Source organism: Euleptes europaea, chromosome 1 (genome assembly GCF_029931775.1).
Source record: "Euleptes europaea isolate rEulEur1 chromosome 1, rEulEur1.hap1, whole genome shotgun sequence".
Taxonomy (NCBI): domain Eukaryota; kingdom Metazoa; phylum Chordata; class Lepidosauria; order Squamata; family Sphaerodactylidae; genus Euleptes; species Euleptes europaea.
The window spans coordinates 113564757-113590559 of record NC_079312.1 but is presented as its reverse complement, the minus strand read 5'-3'; the positions used below and the strand labels follow the sequence as shown (position 1 = coordinate 113590559).

At 46.3% G+C, this 25803-nt stretch overlaps 2 protein-coding genes across 2 annotated transcripts; one reads left to right on the top strand and one right to left on the bottom strand.

Annotated features, from left to right (window-relative positions):
* Positions 1-1702: 1702 nt before the first annotated feature.
* PRDX2 (peroxiredoxin 2) lies at positions 1703-7713 on the bottom strand. Its single transcript, XM_056851230.1, has 5 exons — positions 7597-7713; positions 6543-6696; positions 5558-5680; positions 4672-4802; positions 1703-1879 (listed from the first exon to the last, which is right to left on the bottom strand). Exons 1-5 carry the CDS (start codon positions 7697-7699, stop codon positions 1794-1796), a joined length of 597 nt encoding a protein of 198 aa, XP_056707208.1. The 5' UTR covers positions 7700-7713; the 3' UTR covers positions 1703-1793.
* An 8983-nt stretch (positions 7714-16696) lies between these two features.
* RNASEH2A (ribonuclease H2 subunit A) lies at positions 16697-25803 on the top strand. Its single transcript, XM_056862358.1, has 8 exons — positions 16697-16823; positions 19787-19858; positions 20513-20639; positions 22250-22337; positions 22425-22562; positions 23380-23467; positions 24438-24561; positions 25665-25803. Exons 1-8 carry the CDS (start codon positions 16697-16699, stop codon positions 25801-25803), a joined length of 903 nt encoding a protein of 300 aa, XP_056718336.1.

The window sequence follows — 25803 nt, the reverse complement described above, 5'->3', positions numbered from 1 at the left end:
AAGCCGAGGTGCCTAATTTCTCCCCAAAAATGGGGAAAAATTAGGCACCCGCGTATAAGCCGAGGGTCGGCTTATAACCCCTCCCCCCCCAGCAGGCTTACCTTATCCAGAGGCAGGAGGCAGCGGCAGGGCCCCCCCGTGGCCCGGGAGGCCCCGCAGGCCGCTCCTAGGCCGCTCCAGGCCTGGCGAAGGCTGTGCCCCCCCCCCCCCCCGCGGCCCAGGAGGCCTTCCCAGGCCGGTCCTGGCCGGGGGGAGCTGCGCACGCCTGGCGGGAGTGGCGGCGCAGCCCTGCAGCGGCCGCAGGAGGCCCTCCCAGGCCGGCGCTGGCCGGGAGGAGCGAGGCGCGCCCGGCAGCGATCGCGCCCGACCCTGCAAAGGCCCTCCCAGGCCGGCGCCGGCCAGGAGGAGCGAGGCGCGCCCGGCAGCGATCGCGCCCGGCCCTGCAGCAACCGCAGGAGGCCCTCCCAGGGCGCTCCTGGCCGGGGGAAGCCGCGCCGGCCTGGCGGTGATGGCGGCGATGGTAAGTTCCCCCCTCCCTCCTCCTCCTCCCGCCACCGTATTGACCCGCGTATAAGCCGAGGCCGACTTTTTCAGCCCTTTTTTGGGGCTGAAAAACTCGGCTTATACGCGAGTATATACGGTAATACCAGGACGCGGGGTCATCTGCTGAAGCTGGAGGGTGAGAGATTCAAAACAGACAAAAGGACGTATTTCTTCACACAACGCAAATTTGAATTGTGGAACTCCCTGCCCCAGGATGTGGTGATGGCTGCCAACTTGGAATGCTTTAAGAGGGGAGTGGACATGTTCAGGGAGGATAGGGCTATTTATGGCTACTTGTCAAAATGGATACTAGTCATGATGTATACCTATTATCTCCAGGATCAGAGGAGCATGCCTAATATACTGGGTGCTGCGGAACACAGGCAGGATAATGCTGCTGCAGTTGTCTTGTTTGTGGGCTTCCTAGAGGCACCTGGTTGGCCACTGTGTGAACAGACTGCTGGACTTGATCTTGGTCTGATCCAACATGGCCTTACTTATGTTCTTATGCTATGCAGTGAGCTGACAGCCATCCTGCAGGAAAGCATTCCTGCTTCAGACATCATTTTCCTCCTCAGCAGGCGTAACCATTTGCCCATGCCTGTGCCCTCATCAAATCTGCCTCAGAAGCAAGCATCAGAAGCTGGTCACATAACATCCCGCCAGGTCTCTTGTGCCCTCAGTGCCAACAGCAAAGTTCAACAAAACTTCATGCATCACTTAATGTCTTATACCAGGTTTCCCTTTGAGGTGTACAAGAAATTTTAACTCCCCGAAGGACTATAATCTGTGTGACTGTAAATGTATGCATGTTTCTTTTCCTTGTTTAAAATATTAATAAAATATCTTGGGGGGAAAAAAAGAAATTTTAACTCTAGAGAACCTTAAAGTTCTACTAGAATTCATCACACTGACAGCACCAACCACTAGATAACACAGGCAGAGAAGTTAAACCCAGGGCTACCCTGCACCTCAAGGTGAGCCAAACATTTAACTAGTAGTAGAAGAGTCCAGCACTGCCACAAGGCTTGTTTTGACCAATGTGTTTATTGGAGGCATGAACATCAAATTCCCTATCCAGACTTACATTCAAGCTAGTTCTACGAACTACTCGTGGGAGACTTTCGTAGCTCAGCCCCCCCAGCACGATGCTTCTTCTAGATGCTGGAGTGGAAGATTCAGTATCAAATACCCTTTTCACATTTGAACAGATTCTCTCAGTAGCTCAGTGGACAGGCAAGATAAGAGGCCTATTGCTGCTTGGCAAAGTATTCCTTGCTGTCCTTCACGGTGGGCTTGATTGTGTCACCACCAGGTTGCCAGCCAGCTGGGCACACTGTCGGAAGAGCAAAGAGGAAATGTTCAAGTGAGTGACCTAAAATCCCCAAGCTTCAGCATGCGAGAATGCAAACCTAGGGCAAGTAGACAGGACCCCCCTCCCCCCCCAGAACAGCAAGAGGAATGCATTACATCTTACAGGCTGCCTGAATTCAACCGCAATCTACGGAGCAGCCTAAGCAGAATATCTCTAGTACTTCAACCCACCAGACCAATCTCTTTCCCCAAGTGCAATGTAAGACTGTGTACTGGAGTTTCTGGCCAGTACTCCTCAGAAAACAGAAACTCTTATTAACTATTGGAATGGTTTGTTGGTCCCTACACTTGCTTAGCTGAATCCATGCCTGTCACGTGTATCCATTAACTAGTAGATATTTTATAGCAGCCACTCCGCTTTTTCATTGCTCTGCCAGACTCTGGCAACCCCCTGCATGGCAGGGGGTTGGACTGGATGGCCCTTGTGGTCTCTTCCAACCTTGTGAACTTGTGAAGTCATACTGTAATGTGCCAATGGGGTTTTTCTGGCAGCAGCCTCTGCTGAACGTTTATATCCTACTCTTCCTTCCTTCAAGGAGCTCAGGGTGAAATACACGGTTCTCCATTCTTGGTTTTATCATCGCAACCACCCTATGAGGTAGGTTACGCTGAGAGAGAGAGCGGCCCAAGGGTCACCTGGTGAGGTCTATGGATGAAGAGGGAGATCCTGAGCCTCTTTCTCCCAGATCCTGATCTAATACTAATCACTACAGCACACTAGCCAAGTTGACCAATGTCATTCAATGTTCATTATCGGTTTGGATGATAGACACTGAAGACAAATTGGCGGGGGGTGGAGCTGATTTGGCAAAAGCAAGGTCAAGCTTTACGGAAGTAGGGAAGCCAAGAGAAAATGGTGGGAAAAAAACATGAAACAGAGGAAGAAACAATGGTGGGAAAAAAACATGAAACAGAGGAAGAGACAGGCTCAAAAAAATGGCAGGGAAGACAGGAAGGAATTGAAGAGAAAGAATCTGTAGCAAAGCTTCATAGTACCCAAGGGCAGGACAAGCCATATGCTACTGATGGAGGAGAGGACGGTATAGTGGGCAGGAAGACTAGCTGAGAGATTAAGAGGCAATACATAGAAATACGTGGGTGGCAGCAACAGGAAGAATCAGATTGGCATAAGAATTCCCCAAGTACTGTGAGATGCAGAGCCCAGGAGGGATACAGGCTGGCTAGAAGCTCCTTGTACCTTGAAGAGAAGGGGAAATTCTTTAAACTAGATCTGGCAGAGTTTCCCCTTCTGTGCAGCTCTTTAGAAGTAAAAGTCCCTTCAGAGTATTTCAGTTCCTCTTAGAGGACTCTGACCCTCACCATACTTATTTTGTTGCTCGTTTTTTGGAGGCCGCAGAGAAGAGTCAAAAGGAGGTGTTTTTAGAGATGGGTCTTATTTAAGATTTATGGTTTTATTGTTCAAGACCTTGTCTAAGAACAGGGGGAAAGAAAAAGAAAGAAAATCCTGAAGGAAATAATACATTTGAACTAGCTACCAAGCACAAGACAGACTGACTCTGACAGCAGCAAAGAGTGGAGTACGCAAGAAAGGGAAAAGCAGATTATCCAGATACAGCTGAATAGGCAAATAAAGTAGCAGAATATGCAACTATGGCTAAACTAACATCTTTAGCGCTCAACTGATCAATCTCTGAGTTTTATGATAAATGGAAAAAAAATCTTTGGTCACTTAGCTGTTAATAAAAAATAGAATGTAAGAATTTAAGCAAAAATATTGTAAAATATGAAAACATAATAATCTAAAGTTTATATAATCAAATTGAAACTATAAAGTTCCAGTATAATGTAAGAATCTGATGCGTATCTCTGTATGTTTTGTTTATCCATTTGAAAAAAAAAGACAGACAGACCCTAGGCTGGGTGGGTCTAGGCAGCCCCACCTCTAAATCTTTTATCTGTTAAGAGTTAATCATGTGCAGTCATGGATGGCAAATTATCTTCAGGCTTCACTTTGCCTCCCTTCTACTGAAGGCAAAAGCACACTTGCCATGGAGGAACACCAGTGCTATGCAAGCTGTAGATTGTAGCCGAGACGGAGTAACGTGGGTCTCACCTCACTCTTTCAGCACTGTAACCTACAAAAAAAGGTTCCTCACCACCAATCTTAGGTTTGTCGTGTATTATATTGGGCTAAGCCAATTTATAGTAAAGCCTCTTTGCCCTGGAAGGTCAAGGCAATGTTGGCCATATGGCCAGGGCAAGAGGGATGTGCTGCTACACACCTTAGATCTAAGTGCTGGGTAAGTGGTGTTGAATTCTGTGCGCGCATGTCTCCCACAGGCAGAAAAAAAGGAGGATTAGGCCAAATGTTCAAATTGACCACAAACTTAAAACGCTAAGACTTATGAGTCCACAGCATTCTTCTAGAAGGATTTCAGTTGGCCATTTCATAAGGATTTTTACACAGGTATAGTATGTAGACTTGGCCTTTGTCCAATTTAGGGACTATAGTTGATGGACTTCATTCCCTTTACATATAGCCATACTTTCTCTAAATGCTACATACTGGCTCCCTAATAGCTTGTGTTTTCTTAAAATCATCTCTAGCTGCTCATAATGGTATGAGCAGAAGATAAGGGCACCACGTGTAGCTCTAAACAGAAGAAAGCAATGTTTCTGAAGACTCCCAAGAGCAATGATAAAGCAGGGCTACTTCATAGATACACACCTGACCTTCCCCTACATTGGGACTATAGAGGCCTGCCCCAAGTTATCTCAGGTCCTGCCCCTTACCTTCACCATGCTGGTCTGTGAACTGGAAGGCCTGCACCAAGCGCAGTGTCTCGTCTACCGAGCGTCCCACAGGAAGATCATTTACTGTGATCTGCCGCACAATGCCTTTGTCATCAATGATGAACAGACCCCTGGAGTAAGAGGAGAAATGACAGATAATTAATTCAGTGCTCTTCCAAGGGGACAAGAATTTGGCAAACAAGGGGGAGCCTTACACATCACTGGATCTTAGAGTCTATGCCTGGCCTCTCTCTTTTCACTGCCTTTAGCATGCCCATTGTATTAGGTGCTGTGGAACACAGGCAGGATGGTGCTGCTGCAGTCGTCTTGTTTGTGGCTTCCTAGAGGCACCTGGTTGGCCACTGTGTGAACAGACTGCTGGACTTGATGGGCCTTGGTCTGATCCAGCAGGGCTTTTCTTATGTACACCAAGGGCAAATTTAGACTGTGGAAGTTTTGAATATTGGAAGGTATGAACATTGCAAATTAAAGGACTGGGAAGAACTGGGCAAGGCTAAGGGGAGAGGCAGACTCAAGTAGGTTCTCAGAGATGACCAACTGCTTCTAGTAAAACTAAGGACAAAATTCTGCGCCAACTCAACACTGAACAGCTTCTCTTGGCCATGTTACCACTGTTTGGATTGGCTGGGATCTGCTGGATTGGCCATGCTGGTGAGAAAAAAAAAAGTTAGGCATGGAGCAACTCTGGCCAAATAAACCCTTACAAGAAGACTGTGAGATTTGCAGAATTGCAGACAAGCTTTAAACAATGATTTTGAATCAGCCAGCCTGCTCTTTTGCCACTGAAAAGAGGTTCATACCAATCAAAGCACTATTGGCCATAACCTAATCCTTCAATTAGGATTAGGCCTTAAGGCCTTCCTACCTGTATGCGATGCCATCCTCCTCCTTGAGTACTCCATAGTCCTTGGCAATACTGTGATTGATGTCAGCCACAAGTGGGATGCTTGTGGGACCCAAGCCCCCCTCCTTTCTTGGGATATTGATCCTATAAAAGAAAAATCACTGTTTAACATTGGAAGATTCCCGGATTGAAGGAGAGCTGGTACAGGTGCCAGGCAACCTTCCCTCACTAAAACGTTTGCCCAAGGCAGACAAATGGCTGTTTTCTTGATCCATTACAACTTGTTTCTCTACCCCAAGGATGAAAAGGTTATTCTCCACCCTCATTTAGTGCAGAACGTTAGTTAGGCCCCAACTGCTCTGCCTGTGACAAAAAAGACAGTTGATCAAGCACCAACAGGCAGGCTTTTCTAGATAAGATTGGTGGAGGATCTCCACGCCCTTCTAGCCACTGACTCTGGTCTCGTTGCCTCCCAGGGTTAGATCCACGGACATCACTTGTGACTGAGGCACCAACTCCAGTCTCCTGTCTAAACAGGGCCTAAACTTTCTCTGCAGAACATGCAGCTTTCAGCCATTGGTTATTCATGCTTGCCAAGTTAGGGCTTTCTAACACACATTAAGAGAATCCTTGCTTTTCAACAGTGGTTAGGTTGGGGGGGGTTACATGGAAACTAAAAGGGAGAGTCTAGTAGCAAGGTTGTTCAGAGAAGATGCTCCTCTCCCATCCGTAATGTCACACAAGATACACCCCAATGGCCAAGGAGACTGAAATCCAGCTCTAGAGTATACTATGCTTTCTTGTTTATGGATATACAAAACCAGAGGCCATATCAAATAAACGCACCTAGAGATCTTCCTGAGTCTACTAGACCAGACAACCATCCTCTTCAGGATGTGCAAGTGCTCGCAGTTTGTTCCTGACCCTCATTTTCCTAACCAGCCTTTGGCATCAGCCTCCAGCGTGATGGACACATATACCAACATTTGGTTGCTAGAAGCCTCACCAAGCCAGGTGGGTGAACTGGGAGTCGACAGAGGCAGCAATCACCTCACAGTTGATCTTGCGGAACTCTTCAACTCGGTCGCTAAAGGTTGTGATCTCCGTTGGACAGACAAAGGTGAAATCCAGTGGGTAGAAGAAGAAAACCAAGTATTTACCTGAGTGAAATCGGACATTAATCAGAAAAAGTCCCAAGTCCTTTGATCCAGAAGCCAAACCTGCCTAGCTTCTCTCAGGGAGGTATTCGTATTTACGCAGAAGGATATTCTACACGCAGTACATTCAGAAATGCCCCGACTATGGCAAATCCACTGCCTCATCTGTACCTCATCAGAACAGAACATATACATTAGACACTGTGTAAACCACGGTGATTGGAGACTAGAGATTTCTGATTGACACTTGGAATACTCTTGGTGCTCATGCGCCCCAAACCCAGAATGCAATAGGAGGCAGAGGAAAGCTCTTAGTAGCCCCAGGCTACAGATGTAGAGTTTCCAGAAATATTAAAGCGGGGAGCGGGGGGAGAAACTGGTTGTTTGGGGGATGGCGGGGGGGAATAGTTGTGCAATACTTCCCTATAAAACCTAGATGTATTTTGCTGGTCCAACTTAAAAAGGATCATTTGTAACTTAGTTACCATTTAGAATTGTATTAATTGGTATAGTAATGAAATTTAAGAGTATAAAACCCTTCATTTTATACAAAGGAAGCTGGTACACACCCAGTACTATGGCATGATTAAGCTACAAGTTGATGCACCTTATTTTGGGACATTTCACTCAACTACATGCATAGGTCCCCCCACCCCACCCTGGGCTTCCCCGAAATCTTCCAATTTGTCAATCAGAAAAAATGGGGAAAAGTCACTGGGGGGGGGAGAGGAACTTTTTTTCTGCAGGGCCTCCATATCCCTACCTCAGATTCTATTCCTTCTCTGACATGGAGGAGGGCGGCCGCTACATTTACACCCTGTCTTTCTACAAACTCAAGGCAGCTTACAATGCTGAAATGACAATTAACATGCTGTAAGACAACAGAAAACAGCAGCTTTTTACCTCTGTAGTCTGACAACTTTAATTCCTTGAAGGCTCCATCCACCACTGCTATGGCACTGAAATCTGGAGCTGACTTCCCAATGCGAGCTTTACCAGAAGACATTTTCTGAAACCGTAAACAGTGCAATGTTTAGCAGGGCTGCTACAGCCAAGAAGCAAAGAACTGCAGAGAAACAATACCATATATACATACAACATTCTTTAAGTTAAATGGGAAAACACTCTGAAACGTATTCCTGACCGCATGGATTTATCACCCCCCAAAACCTATATACATTTCAAAAGCAGAAATAGTAAGAATAGTGTACATGTATAAATACAGAATACCCCTTTATTTATAAACATGAGTAAAAGACCAAACGTGTTTCAACAACGGTCTTCCTCAGTGGTCATGAGCTACTAGAGCCAGCATGGTATAGTGATTTGAGACTCATAGTCCCCCACTCTGCTATGAAGTTCACTGGGTGACCATGGGCCAATCACGCACTCTCAGTGGGCGACAAAATATTGTTGGAACCCTCATTAAGCAAGGCCAGAAACTGAAAGATCTAATTTGGTTTGGAGAACAGGCATTGCAATATACTACTGTAATAATAAATTCTACCCTGACCTGGATGGCCCAGGCTAGCCTGATCTCGTCAGATCTCAGAAGCTAAGCAGGGTCAGCCCTGGTTAGTATTTGGATGGGAGACCACCAAGGAAGTCCAGGGTTGCTGTGCAGAGGAAGGCACTGACAAACCACCTCTGTTAATCTCTTGCCATGAAAACCCCAAAAAGGGGTCGCCATAAGTTGGCTGTGACTTGACGGCGCTTTACACACACACAATAACAAATACTACTTCACTTTAATGAGTACCAAGCTAACAGCCCCCGCAGTTTTGGTCTTTCCCTCTTGACATTTGCCTTCAACAATCATTTTTTCCCTTCTTATTGCCTGTACTGTTTGCAAAATCAATGAATTAGGCAATGTACAGGCATTGTGAGAACAGCAACAGGTCTTCACTTATGATGAAACTTCATAAAACCGAGGGAACAATTGCCTTCGTGTTTTCAAATTAGAGCTATAATGAGCAATTTATTAAAGGGAAGTGAAACATTTTCGAATTCTAAGAGGCGGTTGGTCAGTCATCTGGAACCATTGCTAAATATATTAATTGTTACCCAATTTAGATGATGCTCTACTAAAATATGCAAGAAAGTGGAAATATCTACAGGCTCCAATTGAAACAGAAGAATGGCTTGGGGATTTGAGGTTGTACCATTCCACAGTTCCTATAGGGTCGTCCCCCTACCCACAGTATCTTAGTCTTCAAACCAGCCTTTATGTATAGAACTCCCTTGGACTTTTACTGGAATTGTGGCTCCTTATCAACGTATTTATTTTATGTTTTCTGGCTATATTCCAAGGTTCAGTGTTTTTAAACAAAATGCTGCTCGGTCTGTAAGCAAAATGCAAAGTTTTTGATCTTACAGCCTGATAAAATCACAATCTAAAGAGAATTATAGGATTGGATGTGCAGCTACCATTAAATCGGCTGTAGCTGCCTACCCGATTTTCCTTTTCTTACCTTAAGGATTCACATCGGACTATCTGAGCCTACAGCTTTTTACCAACACCAGAATTAACTAGAAGTTTAAAAAGCTGATAAGTGATTTCTTCAGAGGAAAAAAACAGCCTCCACTGACCCTGCATAAATCCTCAGTCACATGAGAGTCAGTCAAATGAGATATGGAGTATAATCTGTTGAATGAAAGCAATCCATGGGAAATGCTACATCAAGTAGCCCTTTCATTTCTGTGCTGAATCATACAGCTTCTGGTTGCAAGCAGCCTTTTTTTTTTTAAACAGAACAAAAATCAGTAATGATCCTTCAGAGCATATACGGTAATTAATATCGTTGCTATTCACAATTTAAATTAGGACTTAATTGATACAGAAAAAAGAGCCTTCAGCAGAAGGTTACCGCACTTGTATTCCCAGCGATGTATTAAGTTTGAAAAGGTTATAAAAAATACTGTTCGCACTTTGTTTGGCCCCTTCAGCTGTGAAGATGTCTTCCAACCATTTATTAGCCGTGGTATCCAAAAACCCTTTTAAAGCGATGTTTTTTATAACATTTTCAAACTCTTAATACATTTCTGGGAATACAAAGTGCGGTAACCCCCACAGGCAAGCTAGCACGTTATTTTGGTGGTAGCCTGCTTTTTCCTAAAGGCTATTTCAATTAGCCTGAAAATTATAATCTTGGTTCTCATGGGGAGCATCTTAATGAGGGAGATCAGACGAAAGGTTTAGCACAATGATCCTCCACCATTTAAACGGCACTTTCCCATTTCTTTGGGCAAGATTTTGTGCCTCGTTACACACACAAGCTTTCCCACAACTGTCCCAAACCAAGGTCTGATGCAATTTCTTCCCCATCAGATTTCTTTATAGCAACTTCACACAGTTTTACCTGGGTGCCCATTCACCTAGAAGAGTTGGTTTTTATACGCTGACTTTCTCTACCACTTAAGGGAGACTCAAACCAGCTTACAATCACCTTCCCTTCCTCTCTCCACAACAGACACCCTGTGTGGTAGGTGGGGCTGACAGAGCTCTTAATAGAGCTGTGTCTAGCCCAAGGTCACCCAGCTGGCTTCATGTGGAGGAGTGGGGAAACCAACCTGGTTCTCCAGATCAGCGTCCGCCGTGCCAAACCACTGCTCTTAACCACTACACCACGCTGGCTCTAGTTCGCTAAAATTTTGCAGAAGTGAAGATACATTCACTTGAGTGCCCCCCCCACCTTTTGGCATAAGACACTGAAATGGGGAGCATGTGTGGGCACAGCGATGTAGATGCATCACTTTCTGAAATGAAAACCCAAGCTTCTTTAAAGAAAATTATTTATTTCCTTCATTTATACTACACTTTTCTTCCTCAATGAGGATCTAAACTGGCTCACATCATTCCCACCTCCTCCATTTTATCCTCACAACAATCCAGCGAGGTAGGTGAGGCCGAGAGTACGCAACCAGCCCAAGGTCACCCAGGAAGCTTCTGTGGAAGAGTGGAGATTTGAACCTGAGTGCAAATGGGGAGGTTAGTGTTGTGACACAGGCAGAACGGCAACAAACTGCCAGCAATGGAACCAGGATGCTGCAAGTTATTGCCATACCTGGATTCAGAACATCAGTGATCAACATTGATGGACATTAATCACTTAGTAGGTAGCTTCTTTCCGTTATGCTGGGGGATAAGTACACAGCTTATTTTCTATAACCAATCCCATAGCAGACAGAAAGCATTTCTAAAGCATGTGAAGGCAAATCAAGAAAATTCTTCTCGTCCACTACTTTGGGTCAACTTGACATATTCTTACATGGGAGGAACAGCCAGCAATCAAGCTGAAATTTACCATTTTTTCAAGGAGAGATATATGCCATCTTTTATATGTTCCATGGCAAGCCAGAGTAGATTGTAGCTATAGGAAAGTATTTGACTCAGTATTGACAAAATGGGCCAATTATAACAATTATTTACTCATATAATTCATTTATACCAGGCCTTTCTCCCCAACGGGGACCCAAAGCTTCTTACGCCATTCTCTTCTCCTCCATTTTTTCCTCACAACAACCCTGTGAGGTAGGTTTGGCTGAGTGTGTGACTGGCCCAGGGTCACTCAGCAAGCTTCCACGGCATAAGTAGGGATTCGAACCTGGGTCTCCCAGACACTAGTCACCACTACACCACACTGGGATGATGGTACATTTGTCGCCATCATTCTAGTGACACAGGGCACAGAAAGTAATTGCATCACCAGCAGGTATTCTTATGCATGTGTTAACCAGGCCGTAAATCTGAGGTGGCAAAGCCAAGTAGAAGAAGAGTTAGTTTTTATATACCGACTTTTTCTACCACTTAAGGGAGAATCAAACCGGCTTACAATCACCTTCCCTTCCCCTCCCCACCACAGACACCCTGTGAGGTAGGTGAGGCTGAGAGAGCTGTGACTAGCCCAATGTCACCCAGCTAGCTTCACGTGTAGGAGCTGGGAAACCAACCCAGTTCACCAGATTAGCCTCCGCTGCTCACGTGGAGGAGTGGGGAATCAAACCTGGTTCTCCAGATTAGAGTCCACCGCTCTTCACCACTACACCACGCTGGCCCAATACAGAGGTATTAAGAATGGACTGCACCACTTGAGACTGCTGGCGGTGAATTCTAACTTGGAACATCCCTTCTTCATACTAATAACCCCATGCAAATGGAAAACCAGTGCAACAGAGAAAGCACATCAAGAAAAGAGGGGGTGAAACCTGTTTTTTTTTTAATCTGCAGGGAGTTTTTAAATACAGGGAAGCATTCCAAAGTGTAATCTTCCATGATTTGTTGCCTGCAGTCTGAAATTGTGCAATTTGTTCTACCATCTTCGGTTTCATTCCCCAGCACGGGCCTAATAAGACTGTTATGGGAAACAGATGAATGACCCCAATGCTTTAATATACACAGATACAACAACACCCTGACCTCCATCTGAATCAGGGTTGTGATACTGGGGTAGTTTGTCGTCCCCCCTGGGGGAACAAACTGTCCCAGCACCACAACCCTGATTCAGATGGGGGTCACGGTGCTGTGACTGTATGTGAATATTATAGCAACAGGGGATCAGGGGCATAGTAACTTCAATGACAAATATGACACCAGGACATCTAGGATGCTCACACATCCTTAATGATGCACTTTCAATGCACTTTGCAATTGCATTTGACCATGTGAACAGCAAAATCCACTTGCAAACAATTGTTAAAGTGCATTGAAAGTGCATTATTAAGGTTGTGTGAGAGTGCCCCATGTCAGATCTCTGCACAGGACAGCTTGGTATGTTGTTCCTCATGAAGAAACAGAAATAGGGGTGGGACAGAGCCTGCCTAGAAATAGATCCAGGTAGACCCCTGAGATATGCAGGAAGATACCCAATAGTGAGATAAAGGATTTTCAGCTGTTCCAAGGGATGCTGCTGAATATCCCCTAACAGCTCAATTTTACTTCTCCTTTAAAGTTAATTCAACCCATTTCCACATCATTTTGGTTCCTCACAACAAATCCCCTCGCTCATTAAATGCACACACAATGTAGTGGGTTGTTGTTTTTTTGCTGTCAAGTCAGAGCTGACTTATAGAGACCCCAGGTGGGGTTTTCAAGGCAAGAAACATTCAGAGGTGGTTTACCATTACCTGCCTCATGTTTATACAAAACGGGGTAAAGCAACAAAATAAGCAGCAACAGCCACAATTAAAAATGGGATCTCAACAACGCTGAATCCAGAGAGAGATGAAGAATCCAGAGAGATGGGGGAAGGGGGAGAAGCAATATTCACCTTTCTCCAATACCAAGACAAGACCTAAGTATTATCAGTAACTAATTTACAGTACAGCCTCAATTAAAGCTAAGGCACAGCTGCAGATGTTAAAGCCAGGGTCCTCACCTTATTAGCTCATTTTAAGAGAATATGCTTCATTATAGAGTCTCTCATTACAGAGGGTCTTGCTTTAAAAAAAGGAAGAAAGCTGTACCACAGGTTAAATAAATATTACAAGATAGGTACCATTCCATGAACTAGGTAGGTAAGGGTTCTTTCTGACTTCAGAAATGGTCAGGTGAACTGGGTTGCATGCAGAATGGACCACACCATCACCATTTGCTTAAACCAGGTCGTTGTGCACCCCATGGGAACGGAACTAGAGGCTTGGAATTCTACTCCCCCCATTAGGCAAACTGAGCTAGAAAGGCTGAACGGCAACCCTAGTAAAATGGAGCAGGCTCTTATCATCCATTCTCAATTTTTATAGACCTCTTGGGAGTACTGAACACATGAAGCTGCCGTCTACTGAATCAGACCCACGGTCCATCAAAGTCAGTATTGACTACTCTGACCGGCAGCGGCTCTCCAGGGTCTCAGGCGGAGGTCTTTCGCATCACCTACTTGCCTGCTCCCTTTAACTGGAGATGCGGGGGGGGGGTTGAACCTGGGGCCTTCTGCCCGCCAAGCGGATGCTCTACCCGTGAGCCACAGCCCCTCCCCAGTAGAAGACTTTCACCTTGTTCCCTTTCTCCCTAGTCAGAACTGTATCAGCTGCTGCTCACCCGACCATGAATTAACTCACTTTTTTTAGTAGGCCCCCTGTGTGATTTTCAGGCAATATTACTTTTTGTTTTTTTGGCATGGTCCTGTCATGGGACCCCCGGGTTTGGAATCTCGGTTTACAGAGCTGCTTGCTTCCCCAGAAAGGATGCTCAAGCCCAGAAAATGTATGAGATGGTGCCTGGTGTTATGTAGAAGGAGAGAGAGGCCGACCACGACCCCTGGAGTTGAAAAGTAAGAAACCAACCTTGGCTGCCCCACCCCCTCCCCCAGTTGCCCATAACACAAAGGAGAGTCCTGCTGCTAAGGAGCACAGAATGGGAAGCATGCACAGCGCCTCCGGGAGAAGGAGAAAAGGCAGCTACAAACGGATCACAAGATAACCGACTAAAAGCGCTTCTTCCACCACCCGTTTTCGGTGGATTTTACAGACATTGGCCATTTGTGCATGGGAGCAGTGCCGGATTTACGTATAAGCGAAACAAGCGATAAGCTCAGGGCCCCACTCTCTTGGGCCCCCCCAAAACGTTTGTTTTTGCCAAATGCCAATGTGTTTGCATTATTAAGTTTGTTACGAATAAAAAATCATTTTAAGTTAGAGCTTTATAATTATTTCACTACTGATATACTTCTTAATTGTATTTCAGTTCAACAGTTACTTTGATGAAAATACGTATTTTGTTACGTGCAAATGGCTTTAGACACCGATTAGGTCCATAAATTGCCATATAGCATATATTCAACACAAAAAACAGCGCCAATTTGTTGTCGACAAAGGACAGCGGGACACATAAAGGGCCCCATCACCTTCCATAGCTTAGGGCCTCATCAAACCTCAATCCGGCCCCGCACGGGAGGGTTTCGCCTTGGGTCTGCCGCTCTCGAGCTGCACCATCCGGATGCTTAAAACTCAACAATAAGCCCCCGTGCGGAGTTTGGAGAATTCAGAGGGGGGAAACCCGAGGCAAAACCTCCCGCGCACAAACGGCCCTTTTGTTCTTCAAAAGGCACCAATGCGAAGACCACGGGGCCGAAATCCTTCCCGCCGCAGGAGAGCCGCCTCTTCCCAAAGCATGCATTCCCCACGAGCTGGAGCCGGCAGCAAAGCGCTCCCGGGCCCGTCCGCCACAAACCTCCCCCCGCGTGCATAAAGCCCGTCCGACCCACCCGTCCGCGCACCTTGGTCAAGCAGCGGTCCGGAGCGCAGCGGTCCCCTGGTCGAACGCGGAGGCGTGGCGCCTGCAGGGGGCGCCGCCGCGCTTTATAGGCAGCCGCCGGGGAGTGGGCGGGGCGTTGGGAGGCGCCAGGGCGGCGCGTCGACCCGGTCGTACCGCTCCGACCGGCGGCGCGTGTGCCCTGCTGCCTCGCCTCGCCTCCCTCGTTGGGGCGCGGGTGGGGACCGAGGAGCGCCGCTCCGGCGTCTCCGCGGCTCCCCGCGCGCTCGCAGGCGAGCCTCGCGCCGCCTTTTCATTCAGCCGGGGCAACCTGCGCCGTCGCTTTTCCCCCGCGCTCGCGCCGGGAGAGGCTCCCTGGCTGGATTCCCCGTCTGCCAGGAACAAAGATGGCGACCCGGTCCCAGCCTTCTTTCAACATCATGCACGTGCTGGACCCGAAGGAACGATTGCGCCGCCTTCCCTCCCACCCCCATACACTGCTCTTACCAGTTACGTAGAAAAGGGCCAGAGTCCAGTAGCACCTTCAAGACTCACAAAAACATTTTCTGGCAGGGTATGAGCTAGGAAAAGAAAATGACAAGCTTTTGTGTTTACTCCTCAAACAAGACAGTGTGGTATGAAGCACTGATAGAGAAGTTAACTTTTCTTTTACAATGCATGAAAGATTGCTCACTGTCTTAGTAAAATTCGCTAAATATAGTCAACGTTCTTGTTACATGATGATAAAAGTCCTGCTATTGTTAGACCTACTTCAGCGAAAGCTCATACCCTGCCAGAAAATGTTTTTGTGAGTCTTGAAGGTGCTACTCTTGCCCTTTTCTACTACTGCAAACAGACTAACACGGCTACCCACTGAGAAAACTGCTTTTACCAGTAACGTGACAGGCTGGGGCGGACGGTGCAGGTGGCATCTAATGTACCTGCATGCCGGGGGTGGAGGGAAGATAACGCCTGTTGGATTTTAAAGCCAGGGGAGCTTTGCTAGGGAGAACCGGCAATTCCGCATGAAAACACACGACTCCTGTATTCGCTGCTGACACGAGTAACCATCTGCCATTTATGCATGGGAGGTTTTGCCGCTTAGATGCACTTCCCCCCCCCTCCACATTCTCAAAACTCAACAATTAAGCCCCCATGCAGAGTTTTGAGAATTCGGATGGGGGGAAATGTACGTCTTTATGTTGGGTATTAAGGGGCAAACGACTTTGCTTCTTTTGTGCGTGTGTGTGACTGCACTTTACTTTCAATAAGCCATAACCACGATCCCATCCCTCTGAATGGTAGCAGTATTAATTAATAACCTAACACTGTAGAGCGGCAAATCCAAGGCAAAACTTCCCGTGCCGTTGAGTTTGGGGAATTTGGATGGGGGAAATGTGCATCTCGAGAGTGGCAAACCCTTCCACGAATAAATGGCCGTCATGATAAACCGTGTATCCTCTGAAGCGCTTTATGCTATAGCTGTAAACTCATCCGCAGCATCTCCAGTTAAAATGTACGCGAACCAGGACCTGCGCTTCGAGTTTTCTCCCAGTGCTTTTCAAGAGTCCGAAACCGAAACAGGGATATTTTCTCCTTGCCATAACATAGTATAATTAATTGATGGAATCTCCAGCAACTTTTTCTTTTCTTTTTTGTTTTACCCAATGCACGTTGATAGCTACTTATCAGGGCTGGAGCCCAGCTCTTACAGCGAACTACAATCCCCAGAAGGCTGTGCACTCAAGACTCTTGCTGCGCGCGCTTGTTTCCTGCTTCAGGTTTCTCCGGCGCTTCCCAGGGCGCGCGCGCGCCACTATGGACCTGAGCGCGTTCGAACGGGACAATGCGGCGAATCGCTTGTTGGGGTCGGCGGTGCCTCCCGCTTGCCGGACCGAGCCCTGCAGCCTCGGCATTGACGAGGCAGGCCGGGGCCCCGTGTTGGGTAGGGGCTTGATTATCCTGAGGAGAGGGGAGACTCATTGGGCCTTTAGGGGGAGGGTTGCCAGGTCCCTCTTCGCCACCGGCGGGAGGTTTTGGGGGCGGAGCCTGAGGAGGGCGGGGTTTGGGGAGGGGAGGGACTTCAGTGCCATGGAGTCCAATGGCCAAAGCGGCCATTTTTTCCCAGGTGATCTGATCTCTATCGGCTGGAGATCAGTTGAATTAGCAGATCTCCTGCTACTACCTGGCAGTTGGTGGTAGGTAAATAAAGGTTAGCCTGCTATACAGTTAGTTAGCAAATACAAAATAGCAGAAAAACAAGCATTCAATAAATGCAAAGTATGACTTTGTTCAATTTAGGCATATAGTTAACATACAATTATAATATTGCACAGACAATGATTATATAATTGTGTGTTAACTATATGCCTAAATTGAACAAAGACACACTTTGTATTTATTGAATGCTTGTTTTTCTGCTATTTTGTATTTGCTAACTACCTGGCAGTTGGCAACCCTATTTAGGGGGGTAGCAATAGTCATATATGCACGGGAGATTTTGCCTTGGACTTGCCGCTCTCTAGATGTACATTTTCCCCATCTGGATTCTCAGAACTCTGCATGGGGGCTTATTGTTGAGTTTTGAGAATTTGGATGGGGGAAAGGTGCATCTAGAGAGCGGCAAATCCAAGGCAAAACCTCCCGTGCATAAATGGCCAATATTGAATCTGGACTCCCAGAGCAGCAAAGGCATCGCACCACTTGTGAATCTTGCGCTTTCTTCTTAGGATACAGGGCACTGTATGGATCTCCCCGTGTGGTCTTGGGAGGGGTCCTCTTTCTCAGGCGATTTATTCATGGGAGGCTTTGCCTTGGATTCGCCACTCTCTAGATGCACATTTTTCCCCATCCAAATTCTCAATAAGCCCCCATTCAGAGTTTTGAGAAGCCATGGCTCAATGGTATATGTAGCCTCTGCTTGGCATGCAGAAGGCCCCAGGTTCAATCCCCAGCATCTCCAGATAAAAGGACCAGGCAATAGGTGATGTGAAAGCCCTCTGCCTGAGGCCCTGGAGAGCCGCTGCCAGTATGAGTAGACAATACTGACTTTGATGAACCAAGAGTCTGATTCAGTAGAAGGGAAAATGTGCATCTAGAGAACGGGCAAATCCAAGGCAAAACCTCGCATGCATAAATATCAAACTCAGTTCCTAATATTGTCGAAGGCTTTCACGGTCAGAGTTCATTGGTTCTTGTAGGTTATCCGGGCTGTGTAACTGTGGTCTTGGAATTTTCTTTCCTGACGTTTCGCCAGCAGCTGTGGCAGGCATCTTCAGAGGAGTAACACTGAAGGACAGTGTCTCTCAGTGTCAAGTGTGTAGGAAGAGTCAGAGATGGGTTGAGTTTGAGCTGAGTACTGTCCTGCCGAAATAATGTGCTAATCATTGTCCTGTAAGTCTTACACATTACTTAGCACATTACTTCGGCAGGACAGTACTCAGCTCAAACTCAACCCATCTCTGACTCTTCCTACACACTTGCCACTGAGAGACACTGTCCTTCAGTGTTACTCCTCTGAAGATGCCTGCCACAGCTGCTGGCGAAACGTCAGGAAAGAAAATTCCAAGACCACGGTTACACAGCCCGGATAACCTACAAGAATCAGTTCCTAATCTTTACAATGAGAGTGGCAATGAATAACCTCTCATGATGCTAGTGAGCATGAGTTAAAAAGAAATTGCAAAGAGATTAAAGATCAGGGATATAATAACTACCATGCCGGTTTTGTTCTTAATCTTGCTGTCCCAATTTTGTACCATTATGCCTGAATTATCCCACCCCCATTTCTGTTCTGTCTCTCCCTTTGTAGGCCAGCCAACAGGTTTGGAGTAAAATGTCCTGTTCCATTAAAAGCAATTTAACCTGTGGCAATAGCAACTGAAGCTTTACAAGGCAGGGAAGTGAATCACCTGGTATATATCATCCCATTAAGCCTCTGTTAAAGAGACAGGGCATCTTTTCCCCCTCTAAACCCTGTTGGCAGCTGTGTCTCTAAGCCTGCCTGGTACGTTTTTAATTTAATTAGGAGTTTCCAGATAAAACCAAGATAAAAAATAAAAAAACCTAAACACAAAAAAATGAATTCAGGCCATTTGTTACAAAGAACGCTATACCTGCAAGCCAGTAAACAGAAGTATTAACCCATCGTTAAGTAAATCATACAAAATACAACACTACGTATATAACCATAATTTTAATTAAGGGGGGAGCCTTTGAGGCACTTGATGTTTCCAGTTCCCTAGTAACAGTATCAGTGGGGGGAGGGGGGGAATCACCCTGAAGTAGGTCTAACAATACCAGGACTTTTATCATCATGTAACAAGAACGTTGACTATATTTAGCGAATTTTACTAAGACAGTGAGCAATCTTTCATGCATTGTAAAAGAAAAGTTAACTTCTCTATCAGTGCTTCATACCACACTGTCTTGTTTGAGGAATAAACACAAAGGCTTGTCATTTTCTTTTCCTAGCCAATTTCTGATCTTGCAATAAAAACAAGGGAGAGTGTCAGGTTTTTTATATAACATGTTTGCATTTTACTCTTGAAAACCCCTTAATAATGATAGATGTGGATCCGAGATGATATCCTGTCAGGTTCTCTTATTTTTATATCTTGGTTGAGTCCCAACCTCAGAATCTGTCAAAGAGGGTGGCTCAGTGGGAGACGCTGAGATCACTGCTGGAGGAGAGTCTTTGCTGAAAGAATCCCTGTTGAAAGGCCACCTTTGTGCTATGGCTATCATAATCCCTGTCAATTTTTTGTGCATTGAGAGTGTTTAAGGCGACTCGTATATATTATCTAGTGAGTTTATAGCAAACCTGTGAGATAGGCCTGTATTATCTGTATTCTGTAGTAGGAGAAATGAAGAGTGCGTGGGCTGTGTGGACTTCTCTTTTCTTCCCAGGTCCCATGGTGTACGGAATATGTTACTGTCCTGTGACCCGGCAAGGGGATCTAGAGACCCTGAAAGTAGCAGGTAAAGAAGGGAACGCATGGCTGGGATTGTAATGTAATGATAGCAAAGCGTGACGTGGGATCTGGACAGGAATTGCCTCCACTTCCACTGCGAAAGAGTTTCCACTGAACACTGCCCTATGGCACTTCTTTGTTTTTAAATGTTTTTATTTTATATTAAAATAATACATAAACATACTATGTCACTAACATACATAGCAGACATTACAGAACATACAATCAAGTGTGCCTTGTTTAAATCTAAGTTTGCTGTCAATTACATTTTAAAATATCTTGTCACCCCATCAAAACTATATTTTCTTATTGTATATTTTCTTATTGGGGAGGGGCCGTGGCTCAGAGGTAGAGAATCTGCTTGGCATGCAGAAGGTCCCAGGTTCAATCCTGGACCTCTGCCTGAGACATGCCCCCCCCCCCCCGAAGAGCTCTGCTGGTCTGAATAGACAATACTGAATTTGATGGACCAAGGGTCTGATTCAGTATAAGGCAGCTTCATGTGTTCATGTGTATTCATCTGTATTTTAAATCTTTTCAAAGTGTTAACTATGTTAATATACTCAATGATAAAATCAAGCATCTAATAGGCCCTGTGGCACCTCTTTAGAGTCTGCATCTCTCTGAGTTGGTTTTCCCCTTGCTTCTTTCTCCCTTTCAGACTCCAAGACCCTGACTGAGGTTCAGCGGGAGCAGCTCTTTGAGCAACTGAATGCAGCCAAGGATTTTGTAGGTTGGGCCCTGCATATTCTCTCCCCCAACTTCATCTCAACTAGCATGCAGCAGCGGTGAGCAGGGCGGGGATAAAGCCGTCTGGCCATTTGATGGAGTAACAAGCCACTGTGTGTCATTCCATGAACGTTTCCCCCCAAGAAACAGAAGGCTGGGCCAGTTTAGCATCTTCCTGGAAATGGATCTCATGTAGATCAGATTCCAGAACAGATGACTGCAACGGTCAATTAGCATGAGTCATATTTAATGACAAACCATCATAATTTGTTCGGGGAACAAGGGGAGAAGATTGTTGGGCTCGTGCTTCCTCTCCCCTCATGGACAATTTGATAATGAAACTTGTCTGCTTTCACAGGAAACCATCCTATGCGGTCACATCCAAATCACAGACTATAGTTTGTTCTCTTCCTTACAAACGAGCTTGAAATACAGGTTGGTAGGGAAGAAAAGAAACTACATGAAAGTCTTTTTCAGTTAAGCAGTGTGTGAAGAGAGCATGCAAGACTGACGATCCTGCAGGCTCGTTCCCCTAATCAGAAAACATGTCACTGTGTTGGGAGCCACTTTGCTAGCTTTACAGCACAGTCCTAAGCAGAGTTGCAACCTTCTAAAAGCCATTGATGTTAATGGTCTTTGACAGGGATGATGCTGTTTAGGATTACACTGCAATGATCTGCCCTTTTGGGCCGTTGTGAAATACTGCCAAAGCTGTGTGTGTTGTGAGCAGTCTATATCTGGGAATAGAAGGAAGCTACTGTTGAGGCCTCCCATCATATTCTGGTGATTATCAGAAAGGCTAGGTGGCCGTCAAGGCTGAACTTCCTTAAATGAGAGGCAGCTTTGCCGTGTGTTTCCCTTCTACCCCTTCCCTCCTTCATTCCCCTTCATCCTTCAGACCTGTGCTTACTCATGTGTGTTCTCTTTTCCTCTATTAACTGTCTGTGGCACATTACAGACCTCCAAACATCATTGCCAAGTAATTTGAATTCCTGGTGCTTCACTGTGCAAACAGTAAAGCTATTGTTGTTGTTTTTGAAGTTTTTTATTTTCCAAATGAATATTACAAAACACCAACATATGAACATACACATCAAATTCTTACATTATAAAGGAACTTACTCTATAACTTCTGTTCTATTATACCTTCTTTGAGTGTTATTATTGCATATTCAATTATGTATTTCTTTAAATTTTAACATTCTATTATTGTTATCAGTTAACACCTATATATTCAAGAAACACTTTCCATTTTTCATAAAAGTCAGAGGTTGATCTGTTATTCACTAAAGATGTTAACTTAGCCATGGTTGCATATTCTGCTACTTTATTTGTCCATTCAGTTACATCTGGGTCATCTTCTGCTTTCCACTTTCTTGCATACTCCACTCTTGCTGCTGTCACCATATATTTAAATAATTCATTAATATATTTTTGGCATATTGTCTGGCAAAATATTTAATAACGTACTTCTTGAATCTAGGACAAATCTTGATTTTCAATATTTTTTGCATGTAAAGCTACTGCTGATAGTAGTCTGGGAAAGGTGGCTTCCGCTTTCTCCTGCCTGGGACAACCAGGTCCTGATAAAAGTCCCCTCTCCTTTTCCAGCATCCCTTTTTCACAGTTAAAATCTTTTTGAGTTAGCACCACTCCTTTCTCCTTGCAGAGCGAAGTACAACCTGAACGCGCTTTCACACGACACAGCCATCGGCCTGATCCAGCATGCCTTGGACTCAGGGGTTCAGGTTGCAGAGGTGAGCCACCCCAGCACCTACGCGCCTGTGGAAAGTCACAAGAATATTTCCTCTTCCAAACTCAACATGTTTCCCTTCCTCCTTCAGGTCTTTGTGGATACAGTGGGGCCAGCAGAAAAATACCAAGAGAAACTAAAACGCCAGTTCCCGGGACTGGAGGTCACTGTGAGAGCCAAGGCAGACTCCCTCTTCCCCGTTGTCAGCGCTGCCAGCATCTGTGCCAAAGTGAGTGCCTGGCTTGGAATCCCTTTGTTCCTCAGAATCAGAGTTGGAAGGAGTCAAAGAGGCCATCTAGTCCAATACTCCTGCTCAATGCAGGATCAGCCGAGAGCATCCCTGACAAGTGCTTGTCCAGTCTCTGCTTAAAGACCGCCAGTGAGGGGGAGCTCACCACCTCCCTAGGTAGCAGATTCCACTGTCGAACAACTCTTACTGTAAAAAATTTCCCCCTAATATCCAGCCATTACCTTTCTTCCCGCAATTTAAACCCATTATTGCAAGTCCTACCCTCTGCTGCCAACAGGAACAGCTGCCTGCCCTCCTTGCTCTCTGAGTGCTTGGGGATCTGTAGGGGTGCTCCATCTGATTATGAAACTGCCATTGCTCAGTTAGCTGTTACATCTAAGTGGAACCTCCATGCTCAGAGGGTAAATGCCTCTGATTTACCAGATGCTAGAGGATGGCTGCCCTGACCTGGATGGCCCAGGCTAGCCTGATCTCATCAGATCTCAGAAGCTAAGCAGGGTCGGCCCTGGTTAGTATTTGGATGGGAGACCACCAAGGAAGTCCAGGGTTGCTATGCAGAGGAAGGCACTGGCAAACCACCTCTGTTAGTCTCTTGCCTTGAAAACCCCATAAGGGGTCGCCATAAGTCGGCTGCGACTTGACGGCACTTTACACGCACACACACACACACGATGGCTATCACCACCAAAATCCAAGGGTATCTAGAGGCTAGCCCCTGATGGAGACAGAATGCTGGACTGAGGAGGTCGGATTTCAGGATGATAATTCTTATGTTCTTATTTCTCATGCTCTATAGGTGGCCAGGGACAGGGCTGTAAAAAACTGGAAATTTGTGGAGGATCTGGAAGATGCTGCATTGGATTATGGCTCTGGCTATCCCAATGGTAACCTTCAGCCTTTCTGTTTAGCTGCTGGGGGGTGGGTTAAATGACCCCACAGAGGCGGTGTTTCATTTAAATGAACAAGCTCAAATGTTATCTTGGTAGTAGCTTACTATGTTTTGTTATATTTTTATTCTTGGGTTAAGGGGTTCCCTGCCCCCACATAATATGGGCCTTTCCGCTACAACAGTGTGGTGTTGAGAGTCAGGGTGGTGTAGTGGTTAAGAGCAGTGGTTTGGAGTGGTGGACTCTGATCTGGAGAACGGGTTTGATTCCTCACTCCTCCACATGAGTGGCGGACTCTAATCTGGAGAACTGGGTTTGATTCCCCACTCCTCCACATGAGCGGCAGACACTAATCTGGAAAACTGGGTTGGTTTCCCCACTCCTCCACATGCAGCCAGCTGGGTGACCTTGGGCCAGTCACAGCTCTCTTAGAGCTCTCTCAGCCCCACCTACCTCACAGGGTGTCTGTTGTGGGGAGGGGAAGGGGAGGTGAGTGTAAGCCGGTTTGATTCTTCCTTAAGTGGTAGAGAAAGTCGGCATATAAAAAACAACTGTTCTTCTTTATCCTATCAGCTGTTAAATGTTCTCTGCTTTGTCTCTCAGCCCTGTTAGTGTGGGTGGCTCTTCTGTCCGCTGCTCACAAAATGCCCTGGGGTGGCCTTGACACCTCCATCTCAGCACAGCACCTCCTGTCCCTGAAATTTAGATGACGCTCTAAATTGATGTGTAAGAAATTGATGTGTAAAATTGATGTGTAAGAAATGCAAACAGCAAATGCAAGAACTTGGGGACAAACTTCGAGATAGCCTGGTTTGCCATCTGCTATCCCCATTGCGCTTTTTCCCTCCCAGAGGTGGCACAAGGAACCCGAGAGTCCTGCCTGAGACCTGTTCTTGGCAGCAAGGGGACCCTTGAATGCTCGTGTCCCAGGAATCCTGGCCATCCATCTTTTCTTCCCGCCCTTTAGATCCCAAGACTAAAGAGTGGCTTGCACAAAATCTGGACCCTGTCTTTGGTTACCCACAATTTGTACGATTCAGCTGGAGTACCGCTCAGACCATCCTGGAGAGCAAAGCTGTGCCTGTCTGCTGGTAGGTTGATCTGAGAGTTACGGGCAGGAAGTATATGGCACAGTGGTGTCCTCAGTGTGATTGGCAGTGACCTTGGGCTAGTCACAGTTCTCTCAGCCCCACGTACCTCACAAGGTGTCTGTTGTGGAGAGGGGAAGGAAAGGTGATTGTAAGCTGCTCTGAGACTCTTAAAGGTAGAGAAAAGCGGGGTATAAAAACCAACTCTTCTTGGAGGAGCTGTGGGGAGGGGTAATGATTTAAGACACACAGCAGACCTGCTCACCTGTGAGGTTATTTTTCTTCAATCAAGTCAGCATGGTGTAGTGGTTAAAACTTCAGCCTAGGATCTGGGAGACCCTGGTTTGAATCCATGGAAGCTGGTTGGGTGACCTTGGGCACACACTCAGTCTAACCTCCCTCACAGGGTGGTTGTGAAGAGAAAATGGAGAAGAGAATGATGTTAAGCTACTTTGGGTCCCTAGTTGGGGAGAAAGACGAGATATAAATGAAGTAAATCAATAATAAATATTTATTTGCTCTGAGTAGGAAGGGCTTTGGTCTCACCATATTACCCATCTGATGGGGTGGTTTGCCTTGCTAGGCCCCTCTGTGCCTTGCTGTCTAGCCACTGATGACCTGGCATGGGTCAAGTCCCACAGAGTCCAGGCTTAGTGCCAGAGGACAGTCCTGACTCTCCTCCCTGGTTCCCACTGCTCTTGGGAAGGCCAGCGCCTTCATCCAGGCAGCTCCCCCACTTGCGCTAAAAAGCTGCAAGCCGCATCACCCCCTTCTTTTCAGACTGACCTTGGCAGGCATGCGAGCGGCCCTGAAAAGAGCTTGAGGGGGCAGCCATGCTACTTTCCCTTGACTTAGGGGGTGGGGAGCAGAAACCCAGTGGTATCTCCTTGAGGCGAGAAGGGCTGGATGCCAAAGCACCTGTTTCCTATCTTGGCTATCAGTGAAGGTCAGTGGCTGAGGCAAGCGGGAGAGGTTGGAATCCCCGATAAGTCAGTGCGGTTCTCCACTGGAGCCAAGGTGGGATGTGGCACAATAATGACAGGAGCGTGAGAGATTACTGAACCCGGGTCCCTCATTTCCCACCACCGCTTTGCCTTCCTCTCCAGGGATGACAGTGAAGATGACCCGTCCCAGAGAAGCGCCCAGTCCCTGCTGAGCTTCTTTGCCCGGAAAGATGCTCCTATCAAGCGCCCTCTCCATCGCTTCTTTCACGAACGCAAGCTAGAGACAGCGACCAGCCTCTGA

What these genes read in the sequence shown, in the direction of transcription:
- PRDX2 (XM_056851230.1), bottom strand. Translation starts at nt 7,699, where the DNA reads ATGTCTTCTGGTAAAGCTCGCATTGGGAAGTCAGCTCCAGATTTCAGT. An exon ending in AAAGTTGTCAGACTACAGAG is followed by an intron (nt 6,697 to 7,596) that starts GTAAAAAGCTGC and finishes GATTTCACTCAG; the next exon opens with GTAAATACTTGGTTTTCTTC. An exon ending in GAGGATGGCATCGCATACAG is followed by an intron (nt 4,803 to 5,557) that starts GTAGGAAGGCCT and finishes CTCTTACTCCAG; the next exon opens with GGGTCTGTTCATCATTGATG.
- RNASEH2A (XM_056862358.1), top strand. Translation starts at nt 16,697, where the DNA reads ATGGACCTGAGCGCGTTCGAACGGGACAATGCGGCGAATCGCTTGTTG. An exon ending in AGAGACCCTGAAAGTAGCAG is followed by an intron (nt 19,859 to 20,512) that starts GTAAAGAAGGGA and finishes TCTCCCTTTCAG; the next exon opens with ACTCCAAGACCCTGACTGAG. An exon ending in CAGGGGTTCAGGTTGCAGAG is followed by an intron (nt 22,338 to 22,424) that starts GTGAGCCACCCC and finishes TTCCTCCTTCAG; the next exon opens with GTCTTTGTGGATACAGTGGG.